This window comes from Pongo pygmaeus, chromosome 20 (assembly GCF_028885625.2).
Source record: "Pongo pygmaeus isolate AG05252 chromosome 20, NHGRI_mPonPyg2-v2.0_pri, whole genome shotgun sequence".
Taxonomy (NCBI): domain Eukaryota; kingdom Metazoa; phylum Chordata; class Mammalia; order Primates; family Hominidae; genus Pongo; species Pongo pygmaeus.
The window spans coordinates 2273103-2288314 of NC_072393.2; the positions used below are offsets into that span (position 1 = coordinate 2273103).

Genomic DNA, 15212 nt, shown 5'->3' on the forward strand with positions numbered 1-15212 from the left:
TTTATTTTGGTATTTTTAGTAGAGACGGGGTTTCACCATGTTGACCAGGCTGGCCTTGAACTCCTGACCTCAGGTGATCCTCCCGCCTCGGCCTCTCAAAGTGCTGGGATTTCAGGTGTGAGCCACTGCGTCCGGCTAAGCATGTAAATTAAATTACTCTGGAGTTGTTAAAATGCACTGATTTTTAAAAAAATTATTATTTTTAATATCTTTTTTGTTTTCCTTCATAAAAATGCAATGACTTAGCAAGCTGTCGGTCATAGGAACTTAAGTGAAAAAAACAAAAAAAAGCTAAGCTAGCATCGGAGCAGTCTGTGTTGAGTGAGTCCAGTTTTGAGAAACAAATGGCAAGTGTTGGTATGAAATAGCGCCGATCTCCATTACAGAAGAAGGTCTTGGGCACGTGTGCAGGAGCCCTACGGTCTGGCTGAAAATTCTGCCCAGTTCTGGCCTTACCACTTTCTAGCTGTGGACTCAAGGGAGTTGTTTACCTTCTGTGAGTCCATGTTTATTCATCTGCACAATCAATGCGTAGAACCATAGCCCTTACCTCACAGCGTTTCCTGATCAGGTGACACAATCCAAGGAAATGAACCATTATTGCTACTTACTGTCACTACTTTCTTCTGATGCCAACGTTTGCGCACGCCTAGAAGTTTGAAGGATTTGCCTCAGCTGTGAACAAATGGTGGCTACAGGTGCTGAGAATGGGTCTGAAGAAGGGCGTGGAGGGATCTTCCCTCCCCTCCCCTCCCCTCCCCTCCCCTTCTCTCTCTCTCTCCCTCCCTCCCTCTCTCTCTTTTCTTTCTTTCTCTCTCTCCCCTCCCTCCCTCTCTCTCTTTCTCTCTTTCCCCTCCCTCTCTCTCTCTCTCTCTTTTTTTCTTTCTTTCTCTTTTTCTTTTTTGACAGAGTCTCGCTTTGTCGCCCAGTCTGGAGTGCAGTGGCACGATCTCGGCTCACTGCAAGCTCTGCCTCCCAGATTCATGCCATTCTCCTGCCTCAGCCTCCCGAGTAGCTGGGACTACAGGCGTGCGCCACCATGCCTGGCTAATTTTTGTATTTTTAATAGAGACAGGGTTTCACCGTGTTAGCCAGGATGGTCTCAATCTCCTGACCTCGTGATCCGTCTGCCTCGGCCTCCCAAAGTGCTGGGGTTACAGGCGTGAGCCACCACGCCCGGCCACATGTTGGTTTTTCAATGGCTATTATTTAAGCATCTTCCATGTCTTTTCTGTGTGTGTGGTTTTTTTTTTTTTTTTTTTGACAAGAGTCTCGCTCTGTTGCCCAGGCCGGAGTGCAGTGGTGTGATCTCAGCTCACTACAACCTCCACCTCCCAGGTTCAAACGATTCTCCTGCCTCAGCCTCCTGAGTAGGTGGGACTACAGGTAAAGGCCACCACACCCAGCTGATTTTTCTATTTTTAGTGGAAAGGAGGTTTCACCATGTTGGCCAGGCTGGTCTCGAACTTCTGACCTCAGGTGATCTGCCCACCTCAGTCTCCCAAAGTGCTGGGATTATAGGCATGAGCCACAGTGCCCAGCCAAGGATGACTTTTGAATCCTGTATGATTTTATGTAACTTCTTCTTCTTTCTTTTTTTTTTTTTTGAGATGGAGTTTCGCTCTTGTTGCCCAGGCTGGAGTGTAATGGCACGACGTCGGCTCACTGCAACCTCTGCCTCCCAAGTTCAAGCGATTCTCCTGCCTCAGCCACCTGAGTAGCTGGGATTACAAGCATGCACCACCACGCCCGACTAATTTTTTTGTATTTTTAGTAGAAACGGGGTTTCTCCATGTTGGTCAGGCTAGTCTTGAACTCCCAACCTCAGGTGATCCGCCTGCCTCGGCCTCCCAAAATGTTGGGATTAACAGGCGTGAGCCACTGTGCCTGGCCTATTTTATGTAACTTCTATAGTTATTATATTTTGTTTCAGGGACCAGGAAAAGAAATTGTAAACCTTTTTGGCTTATTTCCCATGTCTTTTTTTCTGTGCATTAAAACAAAACAAAACAAACAAAACAAACAAAACAAGGCCGGGCGGGGTGGCTCATGCCTGTAATCCCAGCACTTTGGGAGGCCAAGGCGGGCGGATCATGAGATCAGGAGATCGAGACCATCCTGGCTAACACGGTAAAACCCTGTCTCTACTGAAAATACAAAAAATTAGCTGGGTGTGGTGGTGGGCGCCTGTAGTCCCAGCTATTCGGGAGGCTGAGGCAGGAGAATGGCCTGAACCCGGGAGGTGGAGCTTGCAGTGAGCTGAGATTGCGACACTGCACTCCAGCCTGGGCGACAGAGCGAGACTCCCTCTCAAAAAACAAAACAAAACAAAAAACCCATTGCTAGTAATGTGTACGATTTTGCATGTAAGTTTTTCAGTGACTATATTATTAGGCTGGTGCAAAAGTAATTGCAATTTTGCCATTAAAAAGGTGAAAACCACAATTACCTTTGCACCAACCTCATATTTAAGCATCTTCCATGTCCTTAAATACCAATCATAATGGATAAATACAAGGTGGTCTGTCTGGAAAAAGGAATATTACTCAGCCATGAAAAGGAACAAAGCTCTGACATAGGCTAGCACCTGGATGAACCCTGAGGATGTCACAGCCAGGGAGAGGTGCCAGACATAAAAGGCCACACAATACAGGATCCCATTTATGTGAACTGCGAAGGACAGGCTAATCTACAGAGACAGAAAAAGGATTCACGGTGGCCTGCGGCTGGGGAGGGGCGGAGGGTGACTGCTGATGGGGATGGGACGTCTTTGGGGTGATGACAGTATTCTGGAACTACATAGAGGTGATGGTTACACAACTCCTATATTTTACATTTTATTTTTTTTTATTAATTAATTTATTTATTTCGGAGACGGAGTCTTGCTCTTGTTGCCCAGGCTGGAATGCAGTGGTGCGATCTCGGCTCACTGCAAGCTCCGCCTCCCAGGTTCAAGCGATTCTCCTGCCTCAGCCTCCTGAGTAGCTGGGATTACAGGCACCCGCCATCACTCCCAGCTAATTTCTGTATTTTTGGTAGAGACGGGGTTTCACCATGTTGGCCAGGCTGGTCTCAAGCTCCTGACATCAGGTGATCCGCCTGCCTCAGCCTCCCAAAGTGCTGGGATAGCTGGCATGAGCCACTGCGCCCAGCTGTGAAAGCACTTTCTAGGAAGGTTGTACCCGCTTAGAGGTCCTTTGGCAGCACGTGACAGCTTGTATCCTCCTGTGTTCCTGCCAGCATAGAGCCCAAAAGCTTTTCTTAATCTTTTTTTTGTTTTGTTTTGAGACGGCTTCTCACTCTTGTTTCCCAGGCTAGAGTGCAGTGGCGCGATCTCGGCTCACAGCAACCTCTGCCTCCTGGGTTCAAGCGACTCTCCTGCCTCAGCCTCCCAAGCAGCTGGGATTACAGGCACCCTCCACCACACTCAGCTAATTTTTGTATTTTTAGTAGAGATCGGGTTTCACTGTGTTGCCCAGGCTGGTCTCGAACTCCTGACCTCAGATGATCTGTCCACCTCAGCCTCCCAAAGTGCTGGGATTACAGGCGTGAGCTATTGAGCCTGGCCTTCCTCCTAGATTTTCTTTTCTTTTTCTTTTTTTTTGAGACAGAGTCTCACTCTGTTGCCCAGGCTGGAGTGCAGTGGCGCAATCTTGGCTCACTGTAACCTCCGCCTCCCGGGTTCAAGTGATTCTCCTGCCGCAGCCTCCCGAGTAGCTGGGACTACAGGAGCCCACCACCATGCCCAGCTAATTTTTTTTTGTATTTTTAGTAGAGACAAGGTTTCACCATATTGGCCAGGCTGGTCTCGAACACCTGACCTCATGATCTGCCCTCCTCAGCCTTCCAAAGTGCTGGGATTACAGGTGTGAGCCACTGTGCCCGGCTTTTTTTTTTTTTTTCTTTTGAGATGGAGTCTTGATCTGTTGCCCAGGCTGGAGTGCAGTGGCGTGATCTTGGTTCACTGCAGCCTTTGCCTCTTGGGTTCAAGCAATTCTCCTGCCTCATCCTCTTGAGGAGTTGGGATTATAATCATGTGCCATCACACCCAGCTAATTTTTATAGTTTTAGTAGAGACGTGGTCTCACCATGTTGGCCAGGCTGGTCTCGAACTCCTGACCTCAGGTGATCCGCCCGCCTCGGGCTTCCAAAGTGCTGGGATTCCAGGCCTGAGCCACAGCACCCGGCCCCTCCTAGATGTTCTAAGTACAAATCCGAAAGCCCATTGGGCCTGAACGTTCCCGGTTTGTGGTGCTGCCTCCAGGGGTCCCCTCCTGTTACCTCTTCCCTGGGCCGGTGAAGGGAGGGTGGACGGGATGGTATGGGGCCGTGGGTCCCCATGCCTGGAGCCAAGCCCGGGGCATCTGCTTGCATGCTAGGAGCTCCCTCCCCAGCAAGCGCTGGGACAGGGAGAGAAGGAACAGCCCGCAGCCAGGAGAAAAGGGAGAGTGAGGCTTTTTATTGTGTATGAATTCACGTTGTATCAACAACTCCACACAATATTAAAACACTGCAAGAAAGTGGGTGCGGCACACCTGGAATTTTAAAAAAGTCAGAAATAAAAACAACCAGACATCCCAATGCAGATGGCATAGAACCTGCTAGAACCACAGGCGGCGGCTGGAAACAGGAGACAGGTCTTTACAAAGATTAGATCGGCAACGGTTCCGTGGACAGAGCAGGAGGCGCGGCTGGCCGGCATATGGCTTCTGTGCAGAGGGCCCGGCCTCAGGCCGTGGACTTTTTAATAAGTGACCCCTTGAGGAAGGGCGTGGTGGCTCCACCTCCACCCGGAAGCCCCCTCCCGGGTCACTCACGCAGGGGCAGGTGTGTGATGGCCCTCTCCTCGCTGCCCCAGAGCTTGGGCAGGGCAGGGGCTGTTAACTTGGAGATGGATGCGTGGCCTGGAGGCCTAGCGTTGCGCCTCGTACACGGTGGCCGGCCCGTCAAAGGGACCACGCAGAAGGAGGGAAAGAGGAGCACCTTCCGCTCCGGCCCAGCCGCGCCGTTTATGTCCCCAGGGGCCAGAGGTCACAGCTGAGCTACCTGTGCTTGGCCTGGGGTTACCCCTGGGGAGAGTGGGAGAGGGGTGAGTGTTCTGGCTCCTTCCTGGAGACAGGAGGGCAGGGGAGGCAGAGCTGGTCCGGGAAGGTGCCCAGGTGGGTCACGACAGGGTCGGGGCCTGGCCCGCTGTGGCCCTTCACCCGGCAACTGGTGTCTTGCTCAGCACCGGGGAAGGCCGGTCGGAGACCCAGGCTACAGAAGGAGAAACAGCCTTCTCTCTCCCACCCGACGCTGCCTTGTGTGTGTGCGTGGGTGGGGGTGAGTGTCCTTAACTCTCTTTTCCCCTGGCGTGGCTGAGAGAGACTCGTCTCCCCAAGGCTAGAGCTGCTGCTGCCACCCCTGCCCGTCAGCTCCCTGTCTGGAGGTGCACGCACGCTCCTGGAAACACCCATAAAACATGCGTCCACCCCAGGGATTCCGGGCAGAAAAGCACATGCGGTGGTCGGTGTGTGCACTCGGGTGCCGCGTCTGCAAAGGTATTTTCCACAGTGTGGTCACTGAGGTCTACTCTAAAGGAAAAAAAAGTGGAGAATTTTTTTTAAATCCCCCAAGCTAGAAAGAAACCCACAGGCTTCTGGCAATGGCCACCTCCCTGGGGTCCGGGAGATGGTGGGGTCTGGACAGCTCAGGGAACCCAAGGCCCTGTGGACAGTGAAGGAGAGGCCAGCCTGTCCTTCCCCTCCCCGAGCCTCAGTTTACCTAGAACGCTCGGACCCCAGGCTCTCTGACTTCTGCGCAGGATCCCGTCTGTGGGGCAGGAGACGTGGCTTCAGGGCCTTTGGAGCTAAGTGTCCCTGGAAGCTGGGGTTTAACCCCACCATCTCCACCAGCCTAGGAGGCCCGGCTGCCTGGGGCTGCGTCTCTGCAGCAGCCTCTGTTCCCCGCTGGCATTTCTGGGGTCACATCGTGAGGACACACCAGTGGGGCCAGGCTTGGCACAGCTGTGCCCCCTCCTCCCTCTGCCCTGGCAGCAGGGGCTCGGGGATTAAGGCCTCTTTTAAGGAAAAACGGGGTGGGGTGTGTTTGTTCCAAGTTACCAAGATGGCTCGTTGGAAAGGGTGGAGGCAGACAGGGTCTCCCTGCCTGGGGTCCTCCCAGGGTCTCTGGAACAGGCTTTTGTCCCTTCCTGCCATTCCTGCTATGGGTGGTGGGGATGCCCACACCCAAACCCCACCGGCTCCCAGCCCAACCACAGGAGGCTGCAGTCTCCGGGAGCGTCTGGGGCTCTCCTGGGCCAACAGCAGGTTTGGTGGGGAGGGCTCCCCGAAGTCCCAGCCCTCCCGGACCTGCCGTAGAGAGCTGGGTGCTGGGGGTGAGGAGCCCGGCTGTGGCCTGTGGGAGCTGCCCGAGGTTGAGGAGTGGAGGTCACTCCCCCCACACCTGCACACACACGGAGCCCTCTAGCCTTGGCGAGGTGGGAACCCTGGCAGTCACCCCAGGAAGTGAGCTAAGCAGGGATCCCCGCCTCACGGGCCTGCACGGAGGACCCGGGCGGCCGTCCAGAAACCCTCTCGGCATGGGTTCTTAGACACCCGTCTCCACTGAGGCCGGAGGGACAGGACTAGGCTAGTTTTTTTCTACTTGCTTCTAGGCCAGCCCCGTGGAGGGGGTCCGGGCGGCCAGGCCTCCTGTGATCAGGGCTGTGTGGGGTCCCGGCTGCTCAGGATCCATCTCAGGTGTGGCTGCAGGTGATGCCGGCAGGCCTTGGAAGATGTGGCTGCACCTGCTCCTGTCCGTGCCGCAGAGGAGGGTGCAGTCAACTTTCAGAAGCCTCCCCCCAACCCCATGACATCTTCGATTTCCACTTGCCGCTGGGAGGAGTGGCCCATCCTGCGTCTAAGGCATCTCCCGGGCCTCAGACAGCCGTCCTGGGTCGCACGGGATGGAAAAGCAAAAAGATCGGGTTCGAGCGACAGGGTAACTTTTTGAGCAGACGTTTCGATCTCTGGGACAACGTCTCACCTCCCAGAGTCCTTCAAAGTCACTCCAAGATCGTGGAACAATTTTATACACACAGCAGCACAGGGTAGCCCCAGCCGCCCTGCCGCGGCTCCCCAGCCTGCATTTCTGTTTGAAAAATGTCTACGGTGGATGTCAGAGGGTAAGACAACCTGGAAGAGCCAAGGACGGTCAAAGCCTCTCCCAGCCACACAGATGCCTCGTGCTTAAAACACGCTGGGCGTGGTGGCTCACGCCTGTAATCCCAGCACTTCGGGAGGCCGAGGTGGGCGGATCACGAGGTCAGGAGTTTGAGAGCGGCCTGGCCAACACGGTGAAACCCCGTCTCTACTAAAAGTACAAAAATTAGCCGGGTGTGGTGGTGCACGCCTGTGGTCTCAGCTACTCGGGAGGCTGAGGCAGGAGAATCACTTGAACCGGGGAGGCGGAGGTTGCGGTGAGCCGAAATCACGCTGCTGCACTCCAGCCTGGGTAACAAGAGTGAAACTCCATCTCAAAAAAAGAAAAAAAAAAAAAATCCAAAAACATGATGGGCCGGGCCGGTGACGGCTTCCCTGGGGCAAGTCCCAAAAACCCGTTTCTGGCACAGAGGGGACCCTGCAGAAAGGACCCATGGCGAAGATCATGCAAGGGAGTCACACTTGGCAACTTTTCATAGACGAAGCCCCCTCCCGACCCCCACACTCCATCGTGCATTCATTGCATAATGGTGCAGTTTAGCGACGGGTTCAACCATCACAATCCGAGTTTAGCCGTATAGAGTAACAATTTTTTAAATGGAGAGATATTTCCAAAAAACTTCATGATGTCACCTCCCCCTCCACCCACCTCAATTTTACCTCTACTTAAAAACAACACAAAGCATTCCAGTGACCCTATGAAGTCTTTTTACCAATGGCCAATTCTCCCAGAACTATTGCCACCAGGCGAAGTCACCTCCCTTTCCCCCTCGGCGCCGGTCCACAATCGAAACGGCAATTGAGAGTTTTAAAAAATTGTTACCCCATCGCTGGGGGATTTCAGTGATTCCGAAAGGGGAAGTGGCCGTAAAGCCTCCATCCCTTTTGGCCCAAACTGAGAGGGCAATGGGGTCAGACCTGAAGATCCATCTACACCTACAAGGTCCATTCTATCCCATCCGGGCGGTGGGAACGCCTTTTTTGGAGGGGGCGGGGGGATTTCTTTTGGAATTAAAGGTTTTGGGGACTTGAGATGTTTTGTTTGAGCTAATTACTGAATGATGCCCTGCCTGAGACAGAGAGAGAGAGAGAGAGAGAGAGAGAGAGAGAAAACATGTGAGAACACAGTTATAAAATAATACAAGGTTTCTTGTCCTTAAAGGGGTTCTCGGAGGCAGGGACTCCGACCAGCAGAGGGTCGTTCCGGGAGTGTTGCTCACAGTAGCTCATGAGGTCGGACGCCGCTTTGGAGACCTGTGTTTGAGCACAAGGAGGAGAGAGGGGAGATATAAGAAGAGGCTGGCACACCCGGGTTCACAGCAGCACCATTCCCAATAGCCACAGGCAGAAACAGCTCAGGAGCCCATCAACAGGGGCGTGGGCAAACAGTGCGGCCCGTCCACACACTGGAATATTACTCAGCCATGAAGAGGAGCGAGGCTCTGACATAAGCCACAATGTGGATGCATCTTAAGGGCCTCACGCTCAGTGAGAGATGCCAGACACAGAAGGCCACACAGTGTGTGATCCCATTTCTTTCTTTTCCTTTTGAGACGGAGACTCTATTTATTGCCCAGGCTCTAGTGCAGTGGTACGATCTCGGCTCACTGCAACCTCCAACTCGCGGGTTCAAGTGATTCTCCTGCCTCAGCCTCCCAAGTAGCTGGGATTACAGGCATGCGTCACCACACCCAGCTAATTTTTGTATTTTTAGTAGAGATGGGGTTTCACCATGTTGATCAGGCTGGTCTCAAACTCCTGACCTTGCGATACGCCTGCCTCAGCCTCCCAAAGTGCTGGGATTACAGGTGTGAGCCACCGCACCCGGCCGTGTGATCCCATTTCTATGAAATGTCCAGGACGGGCCTATCCACAGAGACAGGGTGGGGGACAGGGTTTCCTTTTGGGGTGATGGAATGTCCTGGAATAAACATGATTGGGTGCACAGCATTGTGACTATATTAAATATCACTAGTGGTAAACTTTATATGTGTCTTGGCCAGGTGCGGTGGCTCCCACCTGTAATCCCAACATGTTGGGAGGCTGAGGCGGGAGGATCACTTGAGCCTAGGAGTTTGAGACCAGCCTAGGCAACACAATGAGGCTCTATCTCTCCAAAATACACAAAAATGAGCCAGGCATAGTGATGTGGGCGTCTGTAGTCCCAGCTAACTAGGCGGCTAAGGCTGGAGGATTGCTTGAGCCTGGGAGGTTGAGGCTGCAGTGAGTCAAGATTACACCACTGTACTCCAGCCTGGGGGATGGAGCGAGACCCTGTCTCAATTAAGATAAATAAATAAATAAATAAATAAGTTTATGCATGTCTTTTCCCAAAATTAAAAAAAGAAAAGTGCAGTGGTGTGATCTCAGCTCACTGCAATCTCTTGCTCCCCGGGTTCAAGCAATTCTCCTGCCTCAGCCTCCCGAGTAGCTGGGACTACAGGTGCCCGCCGCCACGCCCAGCTAATTTTTGTATTTTTGGTAGAGACGGGTTTCACCATGTTGGCCAGGATGGTCTCAAACTCCCGACTTCAAGTGATCCACCTGCCTCAGCCTCCCAAACTGCTGGGATTACAGGCGTGAGCCACGGCGCCTGGCCTAAAAAAGATTTTTTTAAAAAAGAAAAGGCTGGGCTTGCTTCAGCAAAAGCGTTGCCAGGTTTTGAACACAAAGGGTCAGGGACAGATGGACCCCGCTTTCGGAGTCCAGGACCTCATTCTCACCCCAAGGAAGGAAGGTCCTGATAGGAAAACGCTGCCTGCACATTTGACGAGCTTGAGGGAGGTTTCACAGTGACACCCGGCCAGGGGGCTGGGCCCGGTGAGGACGAGATAAGCCCGTCTCCATCTTTCTCTTGCAGCCTGAACCCCCTGATGACTCTGACTCTCTGAGGGGCTGAAGCTTCCGGTCACAGGAGGGACCCCCTGCCCCGGGCTGCTGCCAGCCCACCCCAGGCCACACGTCCGTCTCTCCTGGCCATTCCTTTGGGGGTGCCGCTGCCACTCCCCGCTTAGCTCACCCCAGCAGGGCTGGGGCTGGGGTGTCAGGTGTCCTAGGTCAAGCTAAACGGGGACACGTTCGTCTGGCCCTGGATCTCATCCCGTAACCGGTAACTGTGTCTCTGTGGGACTCAGCGACCTTTCTCTCCTCGCTTTCTCTCCTGGAAGGCGAGAGGGCGATCATGGGGAGGATTAGATGTGGCAGAGGCGAGGGGATGATCCGAGAAGGATCGCTGTGTCGCTTCACGGAGGTGCCTTTGTTATCTGTTTTTGAGACATGGTCTCGCTCTGTCCTCCAGGCTGGAGTGCAGTGGTGCTATCATAGCTCAATGCAGCCTCCACCTCCTGGGCTCAAGTGATTCTCTCGCCTCAGCTGGGAGTACCTGAGTAGCTGGGACTACAGGAGTGAGCCACTACAGCTGGCCATAATTTTTATTTTTATTATTTATTATTATTATTTTTTGAGACAGAGTCTCTGTCGGCCAGGCTGGAGTGCAGTGGTGTGATCTCGGCTCACTGCAACCTCCGCCCCCTGGGTCCAAGCCATTCTCCCGCCTCAGCCTCCCGAGTAGCTGGGATTACAGGCGCCGCCACCACGCCAGGGTAATTTTTGTATTTTTAGTAGAGACAGCGTTTCACCATGTTGGCCAGGCTGGTCTCAAACTCCTGACCTCAGGTGGCCCGCCCACCTCGGCCTCCCAAAGTGCTGGGATTACAGGCATGAGCCACTGTGCCCGGCCTGGCCATAATTTTTAGAATAATTTTCTTGTACAGACGAGGGTCTCACTATGTTGCTCAGGCTGGTCTCAAACTCCTAGGCTCAGGCAATCCTCCCGCCTAGACCTCTGAAAGCTCTGGGGTTACAGGCATGAGCCACCTCGCCCGGCCAGTACCTCTGCTTCCCAGATCCTCCGTCCTCCTTTGGACCCCAAGGATACCTGGGACCTGGGCCCCTCAAACGGCCAGGAGCCTGTGGGACAGCTTTGGGGTCTTGCCCACCTGGGCAGCCGGGGGACGATCATGCCCACAGAGTGAGCCTGCCGGCCGCGACCTGTGATGACTCGGACCTGGCCTGCTTTCTAGATTTCTATTTGGGAAGCGGCCCTCCTGGATGACAGAAATAGCCTCCAGACCCTGAAAGTAGCTGGCATTGTGGCTCCAGCACGTGGCTGCCTTGGCGCCACCCCCCATGCCCACTGCGCTGGGCTGGTGAGCCCCAAGATTGTGGCCGTTGAGGTTCTGTGGTTCTGGTCGCCGCGTTGGAGCTGGGGATGTAAAACCTCAGGCGGGACTGGGAGTAGGGACGGGTCAAATCCTGGCTCCCCCGAGGCCCGACATTCAAAGGGGTGGTGGGGGCCCCTCCTCAACATCAAACCGGGCAGGATGAGTCACTGCCCTCCGCCCGGGCTGGGGGCTGGCACCCACTCGTAAAAGGAAAACCACTTCAACCAGGGCTTTCTCATTCTTCAGCCCGAAGGAATGCTTTGAATGCTCAGGTCTGTCCTCAGCAGTCAGATTTCTGGAACATTCAGACACCTTGTGGGAGGCAGACCCCTCCCCTCCTGGCTGGATCCCGGCCGGTGGCAGCGTGATGGGGTCTGGGAGGGCTCAGAGCTGCGCTGGAGGGAGGCTCACCGGCCGATCAGAACCGTTTTTGACTCCTGTGCCACCTGGCCAGCAGGGATGACTCTGTCCGTGCCCCGGCTGGGAGCAAAGCAAGGGCCAGGCACGCCTTCCTAATAAATTCCCGTGGCAAATAATGACAAGCTGGTGACAGGTGCTGGAGAGCTGAGTTCTGAGTGCATACGTGGGGTGATGGCTGATTTTATGGGTGCACTAGGGCGGGCCATGGTGCCCCGGGGTTTGGTTAAATTTTTTTTTTTTTTTTTTTTTTTTTTGAGATGGAGTCTCACCCTGTCGCCCGGGGTTGGAGGGCAGTGGCACAATCTCAGCTCACTGCAACCTCTGCCTCCCGGGTTCAAGTTATTCTCCTGACTCAGCCTCCCAAGTAGCTGGGACTATAGGCGCCTGCCACCACGCCTGGCTAATTTTTTTGTAATTTTAGTAGAGACGGGGTTTCACCATATTGGCCAGGCTGGTCTCGAACTCCTGACCTTGTGATCCGCCCACCTCAGCCTCCCAAAGTGCTGCGATTACAGGCGTGAGTCACCGTGCCTGGCCAGTTAAATGTTTTTTTAGATGTTGCTGTGACGGTTGTTTTTTCTTTTCTTTTTTTTTTTTTTTTTTGAGATAGAGTCTTGCTCTGTTGCCCAGGCTGGAGTGCAATGGCGCGATCTCGGCTCACTGCAACCTTCGCCTCCCAGAATCAAGCGATTCTCCTGCCTCAGCCTCCCAAATAGCTGGGATTACAGGCATGCACCACCATACCCAGGTAATTTTTTTTGTATTTTTAGGAGAGACGGGGTTTCACCATGTTGGCCAGGCTGGTCTCGAACCCCTGACCTCAGGTGATCTGCCCACCTCAGCTTCCCAAAGTGCTGGGATTATAAGTGTGAGCCACCACACTCAGCCTGTTTTTTATTTTGTAGAGATGGGGTCTTGCTATGTTGTTGCCCAGGCTGGAATTGAACGCCTGACCTCAAGTGATCCTCCTGCCTCGGCCTCCCAAAGTGCTGGGATTACAGGTGTGAGCCACTGTGCCTGGCATGCAAAAGTTGTTTTTTTTTTTTTTTGAGACGGACTCTTGCTCTGTCGCCCAGGCTGGAGTGCAGTGGCGCGATCTCTACTCACTGCAAGCTCCACCTCCTGGGTTCACGCCATTCTCCTGCCTCAGCCTCCCGAGTAGCTGGGACTACAGGCACCTGCCACCTTGCCTGGCTAATTTTTTGTATTTTTAGTAGAGACGGGGTTTCACCCTGTTCGCCAGGATGGTCTCGATCGCCTGACCTCGTGATCCACCCGCCTCGGCCTCCCAAAGTGCTGGGATTACAGGCATGAGCCACCGCGCCTGGCCTTTTTTTTTTTTTTCCTGATGTGATTCACATTTAAATCCGTAGACTTCAAGCACAGCAGGTGACCCTCTGTAATGCAGGTGGGCCTCATCTAATCAGTTGAAGGGCTTAAGAGAAAAAGCCTGGGGTCCTCCCAGGAGGAGGGAACTCTGCCTCCAGGTGGCCTTGGGGTTCCAGCTGCAGCACCAACTCTTCCCTGGGTCTCCAGCCTGCTGGCCTGCCCTGCAGATTTCAGAACTTGCCTTAAAATCTCTCTCTCTCCACCAGGTGCAGCCTCAAGTGTGATCCTTGTAAAAAACTTCAAACGGGCCGGGCATGGTGGCTCACGCCTGGAATCCCAGCACTTTGGGAGGCCGAAGCGGGCGGATCACCTGAGGTCAGGAGTTCGAGACCAGCCTGGCCAACATGGCGAAACACCGTCTCTACTAAAAATACAAAAAGTTAGCCGGGCGTGGTAGTGCATGCCTGTAATCCCAGCTGTTTGGGAGGTTGAGGCAGGAGAATCGCTTGAACCCGGGAGGCAGAGGTTACAGTGAGCCGAGATCGCGCCACTGCACTCCAGCCTGGGTGACAGAGCGAGACTCCGTCTCAAACAAACAAACAAACAAACAAACAAATCCTTCAATCAACACAGAAGTGAAAAAAGTAGATAGGACATGCAGTCTCCTCCCGCCTGGGACTGTGTCTCTCAGTTTAATTTGCATCTGTCATTGCCAAGGAGCTGGACAGAGCAATGCAGATGAGGACGACAAAGTCCTCTGTCACGATGACCGTCTCCACGGGGACCCAGTGTGTTTACAAAGCACGTTACATTGCTGCACGAAGGCAGGAGATAGGTGTTAGGTCAGCTGCCTCTTTCTGCCGAGGAAACGGAGGCTCAGAGAGGTTAAGGGAGGGTCCCAAGCTCACACAGCAAGAGGCACAGTTGGGGTGCAAGGCTCTGCCCTCCTGCCCCCCATTTTTGGGGCACCCAAGGGTCTCTCCCTCCTCTTCTTGGTGCCCGTCGGGCTCACCTTGATACGCTCAATCCCGGCTTCGATGCGTAGCTGTTCCACCAGCTTCCGGGCCTGGGCTATGTTGTTAGTGGCTGACATTGTCTGCCATCAGCTCTGGGCCCCGTTGTCCAGAGAGCTGTGGGGGAAGCAGAGGGGTGTCGGTCAAAGTTCAGGTCAGGCCTCTGGGTGGCAGCAGGGGCGCCCGGCCTTGGCTCAACCTTCCTGACTCTAGGCACGGCCATTTCGCCTCTGGGTGGAGACCAGGGGCCTCCGTGTACACAGAGCTGGCACTTGTTTAACTCTCAGCATAGAGCCTGGCACGCGGTCAGCCGTCACAATCCTCTCTGAGAGTCTGCAGAACGAGGGAATGAAAGGGCAAAGGCAGGCCGGGCGCGGTGGCTCACGCCTGTAATCCCAGCACTTTGGGAGGCCGAGGCAGGCGGATCATGAGGTCAGGAGATCGAGACCATCCTGGCTAACATGGTGAAACCCCGTCTCTACTAAAAAAAAAATACAAAAAAATTAGCCGGGCGTGGTGGCGGGCGCCTATAATTCCCAGCTACTCTGGAGGCTGAGGCAGGAGAATGACGTGAACCTGGGAGGTGGAGCTTGCAGTGAGTCGAGATCGCGCCACTGCACTCTAGCCTAGGCGACAGAGCAAGACTCTGTCTCAAAAAAAAAAAAAACAAAAACAAAAAAAGAAAGAAAGAAAGGGCAAAGGCAATAGGCCAGGCCCTCTGGAGAAGGAAGGACCCACGCAGGCTCCCCAGTGGCCTGCCTCAGTCCGTGGCAGGGGTTCTTGCCCTCCAGAGGACACTGGGTGATGTCTGGGGACATCTGTGGCTGTGGGGGGTGCTCCTGGCATGGCGTGGGTTGGGTGGAGGCCAGGGACGTTGCTCAGCTCCCTGCAGTGCCCAGGACGGCCCCACGCCAGGGAAGGATCCGACCGCGATATCCATAGTACCCAGGGGAGACCCTGGGTCAGGGCGGGGATCACAGCAGAACCCCTGGTGACTGTCCCCCTCCGTGTCTGGTTTTTTTTTT

General features: G+C 54.1%; 2 protein-coding genes across 2 annotated transcripts in view; both read right to left on the minus strand.

The window, feature by feature from the left end:
• Positions 1-4434: 4434 nt before the first annotated feature.
• The window catches only part of GNG7 (G protein subunit gamma 7), a 193012-nt gene continuing 182234 nt past the window's right edge, over positions 4435-15212 (minus strand). The window contains exons 4-5 of the mRNA XM_054465488.2: positions 14187-14304; positions 4435-8456 (exon numbers count right to left, since the gene is read on the minus strand). Of these exons, the coding sequence (XP_054321463.1) occupies positions 8331-8456; positions 14187-14267 (207 nt within the window). The 5' untranslated portion in view covers positions 14268-14304 and the 3' untranslated portion in view covers positions 4435-8330. The remainder of the gene's footprint in view (positions 8457-14186; positions 14305-15212) is intronic.
• LOC129020319 (uncharacterized) lies at positions 5064-6893 on the minus strand. Its single transcript, XM_063658249.1, has 3 exons — positions 6847-6893; positions 6239-6405; positions 5064-5560 (listed from the first exon to the last, which is right to left on the minus strand). The coding sequence occupies exons 1-3, from the start codon at positions 6891-6893 to the stop codon at positions 5064-5066; spliced, it is 711 nt and encodes a 236-aa protein (XP_063514319.1).

Bases quoted from the DNA above. Each gene is read 5' to 3' on its own strand.
- LOC129020319 (XM_063658249.1), bottom strand. From the start codon at position 6,893: ATGGGCCACTCCTCCCAGCGGCAAGTGGAAATCGAAGATGTCATGGG. The intron at 6,406-6,846 runs GTTGGGGGGAGG...AACCTCGGGCAG, and splicing joins GAAATCGAAGATGTCATGGG to CTCCCACAGGCCACAGCCGG. The intron at 5,561-6,238 runs GTGGGGTTTGGG...GTAGACCTCAGT, and splicing joins TGTGGTTGGGCTGGGAGCCG to GACCACACTGTGGAAAATAC.